This window comes from Mytilus galloprovincialis, chromosome 7 (genome assembly GCF_965363235.1).
Source record: "Mytilus galloprovincialis chromosome 7, xbMytGall1.hap1.1, whole genome shotgun sequence".
Taxonomy (NCBI): domain Eukaryota; kingdom Metazoa; phylum Mollusca; class Bivalvia; order Mytilida; family Mytilidae; genus Mytilus; species Mytilus galloprovincialis.
This window is the reverse complement of record NC_134844.1, coordinates 69,870,898-69,889,324: the sequence shown is the minus strand read 5'-3', so window position 1 is coordinate 69,889,324 and position 18,427 is coordinate 69,870,898. Positions and strand designations below refer to the sequence as shown.

Here is an 18,427-nt window from a genome sequence, read left to right as displayed (position 1 = left end):
GAGCAATTCTTAACTATTCAATGATTGCACCATTGCGGTAATCTAAGCGATGAAAATTTGTCACATGAAAAAAACGATACAATTATATGATCATAGTTATGAAATAATGAGGTAGAAATGTATGTGAATAAGATATTCCGGGTTCACATCCGACATTCGATTCTGGATTTTAGAAAAAACATCATTTGGTTTTCTCTAGGTTTTACCACATCTATTAAGGATTTTGACAGGACCAAAGTAAAAGTTACCAAAAAGTTAAAAGAACAAAAAATTGATCATCTTGCAAGAAAAATATTATAGTGATAATGTACTTCACTTTTAAACTATTTTACACACCTTCAATAACATGACAATATAGTCTTAGCTCTAGATTTGTTCAATTTGAAAAATGTAATTATGTACAAATGCATGAATGTTGAACTTATAGTCCCCCTCTAGCATTTGACTGTTTGATGTCTAAATCATGAAATATATATGTAACACTCCCAAACGTGTTCTTCCCCTCAAAAGTGTCCGACTCTCCCAAACGTGTCTTTTCTCCCTAAACGTGTCCGAAATGTACAATACTCCCAAAACGTGTCCGATAATTGTTATTCGCCAAAACGTGTCCAATATTTAACGCCAAAACACACGTCTTTTAGCGCTAATACATGTATCTCCAAAATAAAATCGCTGATAACGTTTACGGCAATTCTATGATGGGAGACACACGTGATGAAGTTGTCATTTATCAGATTAAGTTAGTTCGATTTAGGTTTTTAATGATTATAATAATTGCAAAATTAATCTGTTATTATTAAGTAACTTTGACTGCAGTTGTTTATTGTCCAGTTGCAAGTATTTCATATTCATTTAGAGCGAACATTCACATAGTTCTGGAGTTGAATTAATCGTTAACTTTGTTAATTTGTTTGTACTTATAAACTCCGATGATGCCTTTTATATTTATCCGAATATTGCATGGCGTGCTTTTAATAGCATTTTTTTTTCTCACTTTTGTCAATAGTTTGTGTGTATTTCAAAAGCTCATCAAATCATAAACTGGTTATCTGTTTTTTTTAATAAATTCTAGGTTTCCAACATCACTAAAGACACACGATAAGAAACATAACGTCCAGTGCTAAATACTTCATGCATAAGTTTTATAGATTCTTTTTTTATGAATATGACTGTCATGTGATCAACACCGGTTCTAATTGCAAATTTATTTTGTAGTGTATAAATAAACTTTAGTCTGTTAATTATGTATTGTCCAGTTGCAAGCACTTTATGCATATTTAGAGCGCACACTGGTTTTGCAAGTTATAATGTATTAACAGTTGTACTGTACAAATTAACTTCAAACTGAACTTTAAACTGATGATTGCGTATTGTCCAGTTGCAAATATGTCATGCATAATTAGAGAGAACATACAAGTTTTAATGTTTTTGCAGTTCTATTTAGAGAGAACATAGGCTACCTGTTTTTATTTTTTTTACATTTGAACATACATGTTTTAATGTTTTTACTGTTCTATTGTTAAAATAAACTTTAGACTGCTGGTTGCGTATTGTCCAGCTGCAAGTATTTTATGCAAATTAGAGAAAAAATACATGTTTTAATGTTTTTTCAGTTCTACTGAATAAATTAACTTTAGACTGTTGATTGCGAATTGTCCAGTTGTCAGTATTGCATGCATGATTAGAGAAAACATTAAAGTTTTAACGCGCAGAGAAAGGGACACTTTGACCCGTTAACTGTACAGTTTAACTCAACATGTTTGCTTACAATTTACATACGATATAGCCAAAATGACGCCCCCACTTTAACCCAGTTTAATTCTTCCGGTTTGAAAAAGTACTAACGTGCCTTATGTAAATTTCTAATGAAATGGTAAAATTAGTATACATTAATGAAATAGCAATAACCAAATAACGCTTGATATGGACACGTTTTGGGGATTGGACACGTTTGGGGGTTAGTTGAGAAATGGACACGTTTGGACGTTTATACAAATGACACGCTTTGGCGCAGTTTTCAACTAGACATGTTTGGGGGAGTCGGACACGTTTGGGGGGAAGGACACGTTTCTGAGAGTTACATATATATTTTCAAATTCACCCAAACCCATCTAAAAACACTATTGCAAATAGAGGGTGGGGGTCAGAACTTTATCTGGACTCGAAGATCAGACGATTTTCAAGCTTGGGAGTTTCGGGATTTATCCTTTCAAATTTTTTTTTGAATTTCAGTATGCATGGTATGACGGGATTTAAATTTCTTTAAATTTGGAACTCTGGGATTACATGTTTTTGAGCCCGGATTTCAGTATCAGGATCCCTCCAACCCCCTCCAAATAGTTTAAGCATGTCAATAGATCAGTTTGCTTGGTTCCTTCACGTCAATGCAATAGTGTGTTTATTTACAGGAACGGCAAATATTTGTATTCACTTAGTGCTCTTCTATCCAGAGAACTGCTGTATTTGTCCTATTAGCAATGATTAGAAAAGAAATAATTCATGGGGGCTTGAATTTTTACTGATTTACCACTGGTTTGCCCTTTATGCCAATATTTATCCCTCCACTGTCATGACTGTCGCTCATCGGTAAAATATTAAGCTTAAAGGGCCAACCCATGTTATATCAGTATAAATTCAAGCCCCCAATGAATTTAAACTTGATTTTATCATTTCTGACAATTCAAGTGCACACACACCCCTTTTTTCTCCAACGTGGATCAACTTCTGTTAGTATGGATTTAATACAAGGCTATCTAAATATCAAAATCAACCGTATAATATTCATGTATCCAAATTAAGAATAATTTGTTTAAGTTTGTCATTTATGAGTCTATGAAATTAGAAATTCTGATTTGTTTAATTTCTAGACTTGCAATTCTACAGAATAACAAAGTACAAATTTTGAATAATAGAATTCAGAATAGAAATAGGGAATGTGTCAAAGAGACAACAACCCGACCATACATGTAGAATAGACAACAGCCAAAGTCTACCTAAATGTGTCCTCAATCATTTCATGCAGAGAGAAACTTCCGCATTCAGCATGTTCAGAGGCGTCCTTCAGCTGGCCCCTGAACAAATATGTATACTAGTTCAGTGATAATGGATGCCATACATTATCATACTAAACTCTGAATTATACACAAGAAAAAAATATATATACATCATGTTTATACATGATATACAATGATATATAAACATGACAAAACAGGACTAAGTCATGTAAGTGTAGCATAGAAATATATTTTATTAATAATATGTATCTCAGCTTTATTTACTGCTAGTTATTTCATAGGAATACATACACGCACCTTTTGCATTCTCAGCTACTTGAAAAGAGAATTATTCTGTTAAGACTTCGTAAAAAAAAATTTAATGTGGTTTGATTGCAGTTGTAAAAAAAAATTTTGTCAATCTATTAAAAATAAATTCTAACCAAAATGAATTCATTATGAGGGGGGCTGGACCTTTTTCAGGATGTCGGGATTTGGTGTTTTTTATTTCAGAATTTCAGGATTGACCCTTTTGGGATTTGGGATTTCTTTTTTCTAATTTTGTGAAGTCAGGATTTGATTTTTTTTTAATTTTGGAACCTCAGGATTTCATGTTTTTAAGCCTGGGAATTTCAAGATCATGACCCCTCCTACCCCCCTCTTCTCTGTACTGTACACTTCCATATATTTCAGAAAGAAGTTGAATGTTTCTGTCAGCCATTAATAAGACGAAACATGTGTGTACTAAGTGTGTGCATCTACAGTCAACAATTAGAAAACTAAGCCACCAAAGCCAGCTCTATACATATGGAAGATCAGAGATCACAAAGAAATCTCTGATAAGAAAAACAAGTCTTTTATATTTAGATGGATCAAAATATGGTGCACCAGGAAATTTTCACACATCTGCTCTGCTATGTCAGAATGACGATTCTTCAAATGAAGGTAACCAATATTTATGAGAAGAATTTATTTACATGATTTATCAGCATAAATGGCATATGCAGTGTTTTTATAATATCATTTTGTTTGAACATTTGATCATGATGTCAAAAATAGGGATCAATTTTAATAACAAATTTTAAACATTGTTAAAAAAGATATGTTGGTTATATCAATGAGAAAGCAAACCAACAAAACAGCTTTTTAATGTTTGAATTGCCTTGATTAAAAAAAGTGCCTTTTAAGTGGTGAATTAATCTGAGATCAACAACATAATTAAAAAAAAAAACTCGCTGAAAAACATTAACATGATTCAAATACATTATGAAAAAACTACTCATTGTTAATATCATTTATTTGTTTCTCCATGAAATACTTGTCTTCTCTATAAACTACATATATCTTTTATTTTTCAATTTACAGATGAAAATGTTATTGACGACCCAGAGTATAAAGAATTTGTACAAGAATATCACAAACATTCTAACAATGGTCACAGCCTCTTTGTTATTCATCCAGGTTTGAATTTACCAAAGAGTTTAAGGTGGTACCTAACACCTTGAATAATATTAATTTGGCTTATTTAATTTTCATAAAGTTTTGACAAAATATTTACTTTGAACCTTTGACAAAAATATAAAAATTTCCATAGATTCAAACCAGCCACTTTATCAGAAAAATTTTGTTGGTTATATCATGTATATAGCAGTTTGACAAACACTAATTTTGATCATTGAGAAGCTTTATATTTCCTTAAGAAAACAATGTGATAAAAACATTTAGCTGATTTTTACAGAGTTATCTCCCTGTAGTGTTAGGTACCACCTTAAGTCTTCTAAAAGGACTTTTAACATTGTTTTAGCTAGATGGCAAATCTGGCTAGTTTTTGCATGATCTTTTTAATATACTTTATGTATGTGCCTGTCCCAAGTCTGGAGCCTGTAATTCAGTGGTTGTCGTTTGTTTATGTGTTACATATTTGTTTTTCGTTCATTTTTTTTTATAAGTAAGGCCATTAGTTTTCTTGTTTGAATTGTTTTACATTGTCTTATCGGGGCCTTTTATAGCTGACTATGCAGTATGAGCTTTGCTCATTGTTGAAGGATGTACGGTGACCTATAGTTGTTAATATCTGTGTCATTTTGGACTCTTCTGGACAGTTGTCTCATTGGCAATCATACCACATCTTCTTTTTTATATTTAAATTCAGAGATGATTGTCTGCATTTATTATTCCCATTTTGATATGACAGACAAATGTATGATAATGATTATTGCAATAACTGGTAAAGCTGCATACACATAAATGTGCATGTATCATTATTCGGAATGCAAGTTTTTATTTTGTGATCCTCACGGAATTAATATTGGAAAAAACACCCCAGCTTTTGATTACTGGAACAAAAATGTACAATATTTAAAAAAAATGAAGTTAGTTCTAATTGGCTTGAAGTGAGCTGTCCAAGGTGAGAAGGGTGAGAAGGGAAAGTGACAAAAATCTATATAAGCGTGATGTGTCTTTATTTCAGCTGTTAGATATGATCGACGTAACCCCCAGCTTACAACACCTGAGTTAGAAATGGAAGAGGCCTGTACACTAGTTAGAACATTAGATAAATGGAACGTTGCTGAACAGGTAACAGTTTGAAAAAAAAAAAACACAAAAAAAAAAGATAAATCTACACATTTATTCCTGACTTGTATTTAAGGAAAAAGTAAAATAACAAAAGAATACAGAACTCATACTAAATTTCAAAACAGAAAGTCCTTTATCAAATAGCAAAATCAAATGCTCAAACACATCAAACGAATGGAAAACAACTGTCATATTCCTGACTTGAAACAGGCATTTCCATATGTGAATAATGGTGGATTGAACCTTGTTTTATAGCTGGCTCAACCTCTCACTTGTATGACAGTGATATGTTATTCCATTATATTTGACAACAACTAGTGAGCAAAACAAAGAGACATATTAATAGAAAAAAATGTTTAAAAAAACCTTGGTACAGTTAATAAATGAATGGAAAGGCATAGGACAGTCTAAAGTAATGCTCTTTTAAAGAAACTTTATTTATTGGTAAAAGGTTCATAATTTTGAGGTTGAATTATCTCCCTTACCAAGTCAAGTTTCTAAAAAAAATATGTTACAAGTCAGTATATTCTCATTTTGGTTTTCTCTTAACTACATTATCAAAATATAGTATATAAACATCTGTTTTTAATCATTATTTCTTCTATTCATTAAGGCACCCTATCATGATTAGTCTGTTAATTTTAATATTAGCCTTTGGTCATAAAACAATTCAAGATTCAACGTTAACTCAATATTAATATTGTTCATTACATGTCATCACAAAATTTATACAGCAGACATCCTTGTCATACTGCTATTCATACAAGAGGTGTCTGGGGGAAATGTTACACTACCCTGTTTCTGGCTTGTTTAATTTTCATAAAATTTGGACCAAATATTGATTTTGACCCTTTGACAAAAAAAAGGAAATTAAAAAAAACTTGAGCCACACATTTTATTTGAAAAATTTCCATGTATGAATATATATAGCAGTTTGACAAACACTAATTTTAATCAATAAGAATCTTAATCTATTTCCTTAACAAACGAATGTGATGAAAACATTCAGCTGATTTTTACAAAGTTATCTCCCTGTAGTAGTATGTGCCACATTAAGGAGGGTGGTAAAGGGTTGTGTTCGTGCAACATGTTTTGCCATTTTTATTTCATGTATTGATTGTTCATTCATTGTGAAATGGCAATGATATTTCACGTTCTTCTGTTCAGAAACCCCCCTTTACGCCCCTCTTAAAATACAACATACTTGAGTTTTCCCAGGAAAATTTCTTTATGAAGAAATCATTACATGCCATGTGTTTTTCTAATTAACTTTAATAATTTATTGCAATATATACATTATCATTAATATGTTTTTCAGAAAATCGTAAAAGTCAACATTGGCACCCTAACAACTGCAAACATGTTTGGTGCAAATGTTTTTAAAGAAATGTGTTTTAAAATTCCAAACAAGAAGAACATTTCTGCTGTGTTTCTTAATGTGAGTCGTTTGAACAAGGCACAGATTATGAATTTCCAGGCACATTGGCAGCTACCTGTATTTGATAGGTAAAGGGCAAGAAAGTTTAGGGCTGTTCCAAAATTGATTATGGTGGGGGGGTTCCGGATAATATGCTATTAGATTAATATGCTGCTGGTTGCTGCATTTTTATACAAGTTTTGTAAGTATCGTAAATAAAAAAAAAATGTCCCCCCCCCCTCCAACCCACGTTTAAAAGTTTAATTCTGGAACAGCCCTATATAGTTTTTAATTTCGTAGTTTATATCTTTTTTTTATTCTGACATATTTTGTAATCTCTGGTTAATTATATATATTGAAGCCCAATCAAGGTAACTATGCTTATATTGATGTACAATTTCACATAAATGGTAATCTCTGTACAGCATGATGAATTTATAGGCTAGTGAAATTTTTCAAAAAAGACCATTAGTGAAAGACACCCAATGGAACCATCATACAACTGCGCGATATTTCATTGGAAGGCTTATTTATATCTGTAATTTTAAGTTTTTGCCAGTTTTTGAAGGTGGTGTTAAAAACCAAGAATCAATCAATCAACCAACAAAATTTTATTTCAGATATTCTATAGTGATACAAATTTTCAAACAACATGCTTTATCAAATGTGGCAAAGCTCCAAGTGGCACTTGCTGAAATTCCAGTAATAAGGTAACTAACTTCTTATTTATTTAAACCTGCCTGCACTTTCAATTAAACTGAACAAAACCCAAACATCAGATATTCTTCAAAATCATGAATAAAAAGTGTAGTTTTTATTAAAAAAAAATCAATGCATAAATGAAAATGTTCATCTTTTGTAGACCAACCACCTTCAAGACAAAGAAAAATAATGAATATTGCTAACTTGAAAAATTTATAGGCCTTGACTGTTAAGAGTTATCATTAATTTACAATGGTTAGTGTGATAAAATTGAGATACAAAAATGACAGAAAGGTGCATGGATCAGCCTATTCAAATACAGTTTGTCTCAGTCTAGTGAAAGGATTAAGTTAAACATTTTTTTTTCTAGATTAATAGTTGTACATGTTGTAATAGTATTTTTTTTTATTGATAAATGAAACCCTTAGATCTGACAATCATCTGTTATAAATGTTCAAACACTATTATGTATTTTTACTGCAGAGATAGGTTAGAAGAACTTAATGCCGCCAATCCACGTCAAATTCAGAGTGGTCTTGCCAAGTCAGCTCATGGTCGTGGTGCTAAAACTCCATTACAAATCAGAAAAGCTTTACTACAGGTAAGTTACAGAAGACAAATGTTTGTCAGAAATTTACCAGCAATGTTCTCCTTGAAGGAGTGTATAGCAAAATGATATTCTGTGAATTCAGAAATATTTGCATTTTTTTTATTATTGCAAAAATTACAAGTGGATGTAGGTTTCATAAAAAAAATAAAAAAAAAAATTATATGTTGATAACTTTATTCGTTGCATCATTTAATAAAATCATTATACACATGTATGTAATTAATCTTATATTTTTGTCTAATGCTCAAAGATAGAAATTAAGTAAATGAACACAAAAATTTCAGAACATACACTAATTTTTATCCTGCATAATTGTATATTAACTATTTAACTATGAAATTGATATTAAAGTACAGTATATTTTTCCTCATTTGATCTATTTCACTTAATAAGGGTATAATAAATCCACAGAATCTACAAAAACTTAAGTGGGTAGACCTTGGTTCAGGGAGATAACTCTTTAAATCAGTTAAGCGTTTGTAAAAGTCAAGTTCATCAATGTATTTTAAGCATTTACCTGAAACAGATTGAAAATAATCTATATAACCTAGAAGCTTAGAATATATTTTTGAAAATGGTTGACACAAACGTACTGATGATTTTAAGAATTATTTCCCTTAACCTAGGTCTACCTCCTTACCGTAAGTCTCATGAATCAATAGTATAAAGAACAAATACATGTGTTTGTATAATTGATGAAGAAATCTTTTCCCTCTTGTATAAGAAATAAATTGTGATCTGCTACCAGTACAATCAGATCAAAATATTAAATATGTTTCAGGACACAGAAAGAAAGTTAAAGAAAGCACTTGCTAAGGTAAAAAATCAAAGAGAACTTCTGAGAACAAGTAGAAAAAGGAAAGAACTCCCAACTGTAGCAGTTGTTGGCTATACAAACAGTGGTAAGAAGTATAAACAGACCAGTTTTTGTAACATGGCGTACTGGTACAATACTTTAAAGAAACATTGTGCATTTATCTGAGCATTTTGTTTTTGTTATTTATCAGTGATAGTATAAGTTTGTTTGACAAATCGGTATCAAGAAAAAATTTGAAATATGATATTCAGACAATTAACTCAGAAAAGGGAAGCTTGTTTATACTTATTGTTCTATGAAAGAAAAATATTTAAAACTACAGGATTTCCAAAAAAAACCCCAGTAAATTTGTAAATAAAGAATAAGTGCTTATGCTTTGAACATTGAGAAGGATAGATATTCAGAAAAAAGTATACTGTTAGATAGATCCCAGTTAAAATTGCTCATTTGGAAAAGTTGAGGATGAGCTCAAATTTTTTATTAGTGTCCACTTGATAATATCAAAATAGTAGATTTTTATCAATACATTTATAACATTTGAAATGATTTTAAAAACTTAAATACATTTTTTATATTTGTAATTGTATGGCTCTTGACACAAGAGGATCTTATGGAAAAATGGACTGTTTTGAATTATGGAGATCAAGTCTGAATATTGATTATAGATTAAAAGAAATCTTTGTAATGCAATTTTTACATACAGGTAAAACAACACTGATCAAAGCTCTAACAGGGGATGAGAGAATGCTACCAGAAAACCAACTGTTTGCCACGCTAGATGTCACTGCACATGGTGGACTACTGCCCAATAAAATGACAGTTTTATATATGGATACTGTAGGATTTATATCTAATCTTCACCATAATTTGATTGATGCATTTTCTGCCACGTTAGAGGATGCTTTGGCTGCTGTAAGTTAATAGTTTGGGTTTAATTATTAGCTGTAGATATGAGGATATAAATAGGTATCCGAATGTGTTGAAATAAGTGTTAAAGTCACTAATACTGTGCTTGTTTGTCTTTATGTTCAAAATCTATTTCTTAGGCACCGATACAAAAGTACGAAGTCATGTCACAAACAAAAGACGTTAATTTGCACCTATATTCTCAGCAACATTTACAGAATACAGAATAATGGACTAATACTTCATAAATATGGGCCAAAAAAATGATGGCGAAAAATGGGCAAAAAAAAGAATATAAAAAAATGAGATTAACATGGTGCTTAACTATAAAGAATGCAAAATGATAAGCAAAATTTACAAAAGAATAGAGAAATATGGCAACCAAAATTAAAGAATTAACAGAAATATAGAACCCCCTATAAAGCAATAGATTTCAATAAACTGTTTTTTGCTCTTTAGTGAGGTTGTTCTCTCTTTGACACATTCTTCATTTCCATTCTCAATTTTATGGTTCAATTTTTGGGACACAAGACATAATTTTTGTTCTGACAGAAAATATGAGATTGAAATATGTAAGTGCAGTTATCACCCTTTGATCAACCACATATTAAGGAATACTGTTCTAGAAAATAATAATGAAATTGCTCATTTTTGTTTTTTTTAGATATAAGAGTTTGTTATAACAAGAATCAATTTAATCAACTATATTCATTTTTTAATTCAGGATATAGTACTTCATGTTAGAGATGTCAGTCATCCTGATGCTGTCAATCAAAAAGTTGGTGTAATGAAGATATTGAAGGAAAAACTGACCAAAGATCAAATGGAAAACATTATAGAAGTCTGTAATAAAGTGGACAAACTTTCACAGTAAGAATAAATTAAAGGATAATTCTTATAGACGGATAGAAAATCAATATAAATTGGTTATGTTTGTTAGTTGTATTTTTTTTTTTTTGTTGATGTCCAAAGTTTTTGAAGAATAGAAACCAGAAAAATCAGAAACTTACTTGTTTAGGGGCCAGTAGAAGGACGCCTCCGGGTGCGGAAATTTCTCGCTACATTGAAGACCTGTTGGTGACCTTCTGCTGTTGTTTTTTTCTATGGTCGGGTTGTTGTCTCTTTGGCACATTCCCCATTTCCGTTCTCAATTTTATTGTCTATTTTGAAATTTGTTTTATGTTGATGATTTAAACAAATAATGAAAATTCCTATACATCATACAGGAAGCACTATCCCCATCATCATGACTTTTTGGTTAACATATTCTTTGTGGTGTTTTCATCCTTTTCACATAATTTTATATTGTTGGTAGATATTGTGCAGTGCCAGTTAAATTATATATTCACAGCTTCCAGGAACAATTTAGATATTGAAATGTAACAGAAGTTCATTTTGCATATATAGAAGCCTTTAAATGTCTTTTGTATTGTATTGTTTGTTGTGGTTTCATTGAAGCAAATCTCAAACATTCTTTAATTAGTAAGAAATCCTTGATATGATTTTCTTGTTACTCATAAAAAAACAGGTCATGGTGTTCTATATTTGAATTTTATTTTCCTTTTTTTCTATTGTAGGAATTATTTTTTTGAAGGCAATGAAATGCCTATATCTGCAGTAACAGGACAAGGCCTAGATGTTTTAGTCGAAAAAATACAACACAAACTATTAGGAGAAAATTCTATATATTTGGAGAAAAGACTGAGAATTCCCGATTCTGGAGATCAGCTGAGGTATAAATATCCATTTGTTCACATTTTAAGGAGGTAGACCTAGGTTAAGGGAAATAACTCTTAAAATCATCAGTACGTTTGTGTCAGCCATTTTCAAAAACATATTCTAAGCTTCTAGGTTACATAGATTATTTTCAATCTGTTTCAGGTAAATGCTTAAAATACATTGATGAACTTGACTTTTACAAACGTTTAACTGATTTAAAGAGTTATCTCCCTGGACCAAGGTCTACCTCCTTAAATAGTTTAATTATTTTCCAATCTTGAATGAGGTAGTGTTACTCAGATACTTTTATCAATTTTAACTACCATATAGTTAAGAAGAAAAATAAAGAAACTGAAGGGGGACCATGGCCGAAACGTCTTTCAAATAAAGTTTTATTACAACAATCATTTTAACTTTTGGCAAGGGGAATACAGCTGTACTGTAGATATTATTGAGAGGCTTTTTATAAATTGGAATAATGCCACTTGGTAAGTATTGCAATAATGATAACTGAAACCTAGATCTTTATGCATATTTTTTTCCAAATCACAATAATAAAACTCACTTGAAAAATGGTAATAATAAATAACGCAATAATTTCTTAATTTATAGTACAGTAGACTCCACCTAATCGGATATAGGTTAAACGAATATATCGGCTATTGTAATATTATTTCAAAACACCGAACCATTCCCTATACATTTCAGTCAAAATACATCGGATAATCGAATATCGGTTATTAGAATATATCGGCTAATTGGATAGGAAATTCGAATATTCATGAAAAATGTGTGAAAACCATGTACAATCGAATATTTTGAAATAATTTCGTATTTTTCTTCACAGGAAATGAAGCCGGAAGTTGCGCCATTACGAAGTTTAAGAAAACTTCTGTACAAAAATGTTTCATTTTATTAATAAAAACGATCTTTTATAGACAAATAAAACATATTTTTTCTTGTTGTCTTGTTTATTTTATGAATCTGATATTATATTTTGCCTTAGATCTGTTTGTTATGTGTTTATCCAAATGTGGTCGATATCATTTGCTTCACAAACAAGGACACGACAGAAATGATAAACTGTGCGTGATGTTCATCAATGTTTATTAAATATGAATGAAATGTACCTCTTTCTCAACAATTTATTAAAATATATATAGAAGTCCCGTGTAAAAATAAGGATTCGTGTGTCAATAGCATATCCCAGGTGAAATAGAATTATGTAACTTGTACACACGTACGCCATTTTCCTAATTTACATAATATTCAGCCTTTTATTTTCAGCCACGACAGATAAGATAGAAAAGCAAATTAATTTTACTCATCTTGATGTCCAATTTTATAATCATAAAAATAGTTGTATTACTCGCAATTGGAAATGTGTTTCATAAATAAAAAAACTAGAAAATTAGATCCGAGTTCGATTATAGTTTAGAGAATTCGTAGCTATTAATAGATTTACCTGTGGCCTACTTCCGAGAATTCATAGTTATTTTTAACTTTTACCTGTTTAAACACACAAATGAAACAAATCACGCAAAAACAACAAGTCTCATTATTTAAGAGGTACATATTTTATTCAGATAATCAACACATAATTAAAAAATCAATAGACTGACAGATAAACAAAATACATTATAATCAACTGATCGATCTATTTACTCAATCAATCGAATTATCCGAACTTGTACCTGAAAAAACATTGAGATTAGTTACAAATTTCTATTAATAAAGCAGCTATAATAGCTATTGGTATCTTAGGGTTGTATCTGTCAATATTGAAAAAAAACTTGGAGGAATATACGTTCATCGGCTAATTGAATATATCGGACAATCGGATATTTTTAGCTGACATTTTGGGTATCCGATTGGCCGGAGTCTACTGTATATAATCTATATTTTAATAAAATACTGTTATGATTGTAACCAAATCAATTTAAATTCCTTTATTTTTTTCATTATTTCAGTTGGCTGTATCAAGAGACCAAAGTACAAGACATACAAACAGACACTGATAATCATCTTATTGTAGATGTTGTAATCTCAAAAACTGCTTACGAAAAATTTAAAAGTAGATTTTATAATGTGAAACAGAAAACAGACTTTCCAAAAATTAAAAGAAGTTAAAAAAGATATATATCAATTGTTGGCATCAGATATTGTTTTATTTTCAGTTATGTTTAAGGGAGTTCGCTTCTCAGTTTCAAAGTAATTAACTTTTCAAAACACTAGTTTATATTGATAGGGGATAAATAAAGGAATCCAAAGAGCAAAAAAAAAATATAGGTCACCGTGCTTGTTTTCGAGATATTAGCCATTGAAATTTTGGTAGGAAACTATTCTCTCTTGACTTTTCATAGCTTATCATTGACAAGTTTAAGTTCTAAAAAACTATTAAAAAATAATTAAATTTTTATAAGATTTTAACAGATGGATTATCATTATACATGTAAAAGATTTATAAAAAGAAAAATGGGGGTCACCGGGCAAACTTTTTCAAGGCATTCAAATAGATAAAACCAGAGGATTCCGAAAATCTGACAAAAAATCCAAAACATGACAAGCCAGCTTCCTTAATTCTTATTCCTTAGTGGTCTTTGTACTTCAGGTTAGAGTTCACTTTACTGTAAGGGTTAAATTTGAATGTTAAGGATTGTGTTATTTCTAGGTATAGTTTAGGATATAGCAAGTTTAGGATAGCCTTTTGTTGGATGGAACTCTTTAAGCAAAAGTTTGTTTGTGTTTTTTTTTTAAAGTTGTTCCTCCTTGCTGTTCCGTATGAGCCAAGGCTTCATGTTTAAGGGTTTACATTGACATATAATGGTTTACTTTTTACAAATTGTGATTTGGATGGAGAGTTTTCTCATTGTCACTCAAACCACACTTTCCTATATCTATGACAAAGATTATGAGACCATAATCACCACCATATTGTCTGTTATTAGCTGATATTTCCGCCATTCCCCATCTACCGAAACACATGCATACTAGAGGTAGTAAAAAAAAAAGTTATATGATATTCATGCACATACTACATGTGAGTGCATTTGGAATAACCTTTTGACTTAAGGTTTGGGTAGCCAAAAACATAAAATATATGAGAGAGAATATAACTCAAAAAGGCAAATTCTTAGAGTGGCATTAAACACCAACAGTCAATCAATCACTCTTTAATAAAGTACCGTATAACGGGTTATTTTCGCGGGTGTAAAATTTTGCGATTTTCATTGAATAAGGTATTCAAATGATTTCGACGGTTAATATTTTGGTGGATTCAAAACTATTATCAATACCTTCGCATGTGCACTTTTAATTTATTCTGGCGATTTTGTTCTATCCGCCAAAATTAAAACCCCGCGAAAAAACCTGCTATAGGGTATCAAACATGTCAAATTGCCACCCTAGTGTTAGTGTAATTAGATCCATGTTATGAGCTGAATGGTTGCCTTTTAGTGAATTCTCTTCTTAAAATATCGGCTGCATCTGGCCACTGGAAGGTATATGATACAGTACTTGGTATGATGTCCACTTAAATTGGTGATGTAATCAACAATGATCATATCCTTTCAAAAAAATACCAGTCAGTTTTTACTGGCTTTTCTCTAAGGTTAGGCATTAAAAAACTAATACAACAGCTCCTTATTTTTATATTGCCGGTTTTGATATGAGTTGATGAAAGTTCAGTTGTCCAAAATTTTAAATACCTTATTAATTTTTTTTTATTGAAACACGAAATCTTTAGCATAAGATAAATATTCAATGAAAAAAAAGTATATATATCTTTTGATGTTTAAACAAAACAAACATCAAAAATGTGTCGGACTTTAAAAACAACTTAAAAAAGATTAGGAATGATAGATAATTAAACAATTTAACCATTGACCAAATGACCAAGTTTGCAACAATAGGTCACTTTACGCAATACATGCAGAAGGTTCGATATGTGACCTTCTTTTTACTATACTCTAGTTGGTAAAGGTTATTAATATTGTGACAGTGTAATAAAATTTGATCAACATCAAAACTTGTGTCATTAAGTTTCAGCAGATGTGAAAGTTTTAATGTCAAAGAGTGGGAAATTCAGTGAAGATTGTTGCACAAGAAACAGAAAAAATATGACCCTTTGTTATAGCACACTTGGTAAATTATCTAGTCAAGTGATATATATATCCTCGGTAAAATTTACCCCCATTGATATATTCTTTCGCAAATTTTTTGTTCTTCCCTCACCGGGATTCGAACCCATGCTATTGAGATATCGTGACACCAAATCGCCTGCACTGTAGCCGTCCCGCTAGACCACACGACCACCTGGGCTTCATAAAAATGAAGCTTTCGATGGCCGAGTGTTACCTTTCCACCTCAGTTTTAATCTAGCGTCGTACTACAGTACATGATATATAAGGCATGGAGATGTATATATATATACCTTAATTCATTTAGGAAGAGACCCTAGTATATGTTCAATTCATCTATTGGGACCTTTTTTAAACTGTAATTGAAACTGGATTGATCATCAATAAAATTTCCAATCATGATTCCTTTTGCCATTAGAAATAGATTTATTTGATAGATTAACTGTAATTATTGTAACAAAAACCCAGTCCACTAAAAAAAGGGAATCAAGTTGTCAGTATGGTCAATGAGAGTGGTTTTTTAACTAGTAAAAGAGACAGTTGTTCATGACTTATGATTGCACTAGTTTTATAATTATAAAATCCAGGAATAAGGCAGCTCTGGTGGTCCCATTGAAGCTTATTTGCCTTTAGTGCAGGAGGTCAAATGAAACCTTGAAATAGATTGATATTTACTGCATCATTGCCAAGAACATGGTTCTTAGATTTGTTAGAAATAAGAAATAAACAGCTGCGCCATGAGCGCATGATACGACCGACGTCTTGTGTGGAAGTTTTATGCAATAACCATATATTGTTTTTGAGACATGACAGGACATGTGAAACCCCCCACCCTTTTTTTTTTTACAAAAAACTAAATATCACTAAAATAAAATTTTGAATCAAAACCAAAAAGTCTACAGATCTTTAGATTAATATAACAAAGAAGTGTGTACAGTTTTAAGCAATAATCATAAATTATTTTTGAGATACGGCGCGACATGTAAAAAAAACCTCCCCTGTTTAACAAAATACTCAATAACTCAAAAATAAAATTTTGAATCATCACCAAAAAGTATACAGATCTTTAGATTAATATAACAAAGAAGTGTGTAAAGTTTTAAGCAATAATCATAAATTGTTTTTGAGATACGGCACAACATGTAAAAAAAACCTCCCCCTTTTTTACAAAATACTCAATAACTCAAAAATGAAAGTTTTAAGCAATAATCATAAATCGTTTTTGAGATATGGTGCGACATGTAAAATAAACAGCTGCGCCATGAGCGCATGATACGCCCGACGTCTTGTGTGGAAGTTTTATGCAATAATCATAAATAGTTTCTGAGAAAGTTTTAAGCAATAACCATATATTGTTTTTGAGACACGGCGGGACATGTGAAACCCCCCACCCTGTTTTTTTTTTTTTTTACAAAAAACTAAATATCACTAAAATAAAATTTTGAATCATCACCAAAAAGTATACAGATCTTTAGATTAATATAACAAAGAAATGTGTAAAGTTTTAAGCAATAATCATAAATTGTTTTTGAGATATGGCGCGACATGTGAAAAAAACACCCCCCATTTTTAGTTACAAAGTGCCGTAACTCAAAAAGTTTTAATCTTATTTTCACCAAAAAGTATACAGATCATTTGACCATCATAAGAAACAACTATATTAAGTTTCATGAAATTTGAATAAGTCGTTCTCAAGTTACGGTGCGACATGTTTACGCCGGACGGACAGACGGATGGACGGACACCGGACATTTGTATACCATAATACGTCCCGTCAAAATTTTGACGGGCGTATAAAAACCTAAGGTGACAAGTCTTCCTGAAGTGTCACACTTTGCAATGGAATATAATCGCCCTGAATATGAATGTAATATTTGCCACTGGATGCAAAGCTGCTTACAATCCTATAGGCAAAATCATACGATGGTCCTTCAGGATACACTAGCTTCTTTTGTTTAGGTATTAACCAAATAAAAAGTGAATTGAAATAAAGTTAATCTTCTATTAAAGACATTAAGAATCTAACTTGAACATTTATATAAATATTTGTATCGATATATCAATTTCTCTAGAATCTAAACAAATACTAAATAGGAAAATGACTGTGCAATGAACCTTTCGGAAGAGTTGAAATACTAATATTTCTTGTTTATTTTTAACGATAAGCTTTGCAATTCCATGTACTGTTATTAATAGGCAAAAATAAAATTCTAGGCGCATCTTTTGAATAGCTATTTGTGACAATCTAGGCATTTTAGGAAAATATCGTTTTCATTATAAAATTATGCATACATAAGACGTGGGCTAGGACACGGAAGTATTAATTATATGGATTTCCTTCTTATAACAATCATAATTAAACATTTCATCTTTTGAAAGTGACACAAAATTTAAATGCAAAATGTTGATTTTTTATTTTTTTTGACTACAAAGCAACAAGGACGTATAACTAACATAACTAATATATATACGTCCTTGAAAGCAAACACTCATTTTTTCCCAATCATGTTAAACTTTATAATAAACGGATACCTGTATTTCTTTATA

General features: G+C 30.9%; 1 protein-coding gene across 3 annotated transcripts; it reads left to right on the top strand.

Moving 5' to 3' along the window:
• The first annotated feature begins 215 nt into the window (after positions 1 to 215).
• LOC143083565 (putative GTP-binding protein 6) lies at positions 216 to 13,877 on the top strand. Of its 3 annotated transcripts, none has more exons than XM_076259823.1 (12): positions 216 to 237; positions 3,687 to 3,938; positions 4,359 to 4,454; positions 5,464 to 5,570; positions 6,889 to 7,076; positions 7,608 to 7,697; positions 8,173 to 8,290; positions 9,081 to 9,201; positions 9,820 to 10,028; positions 10,747 to 10,892; positions 11,600 to 11,755; positions 13,712 to 13,877. In XM_076259823.1, the coding sequence occupies exons 2-12, from the start codon at positions 3,698 to 3,700 to the stop codon at positions 13,869 to 13,871; spliced, it is 1,632 nt and encodes a 543-aa protein (XP_076115938.1). In that variant the 5' UTR covers positions 216 to 237; positions 3,687 to 3,697; the 3' UTR covers positions 13,872 to 13,877. The 3 variants fall into 3 exon arrangements, with proteins under 3 accessions (XP_076115938.1, XP_076115936.1, XP_076115937.1); XM_076259821.1 differs by having other exon boundaries at positions 216 to 299; XM_076259822.1 differs by having other exon boundaries at positions 226 to 307.
• Positions 13,878 to 18,427: the final 4,550 nt, after the last annotated feature.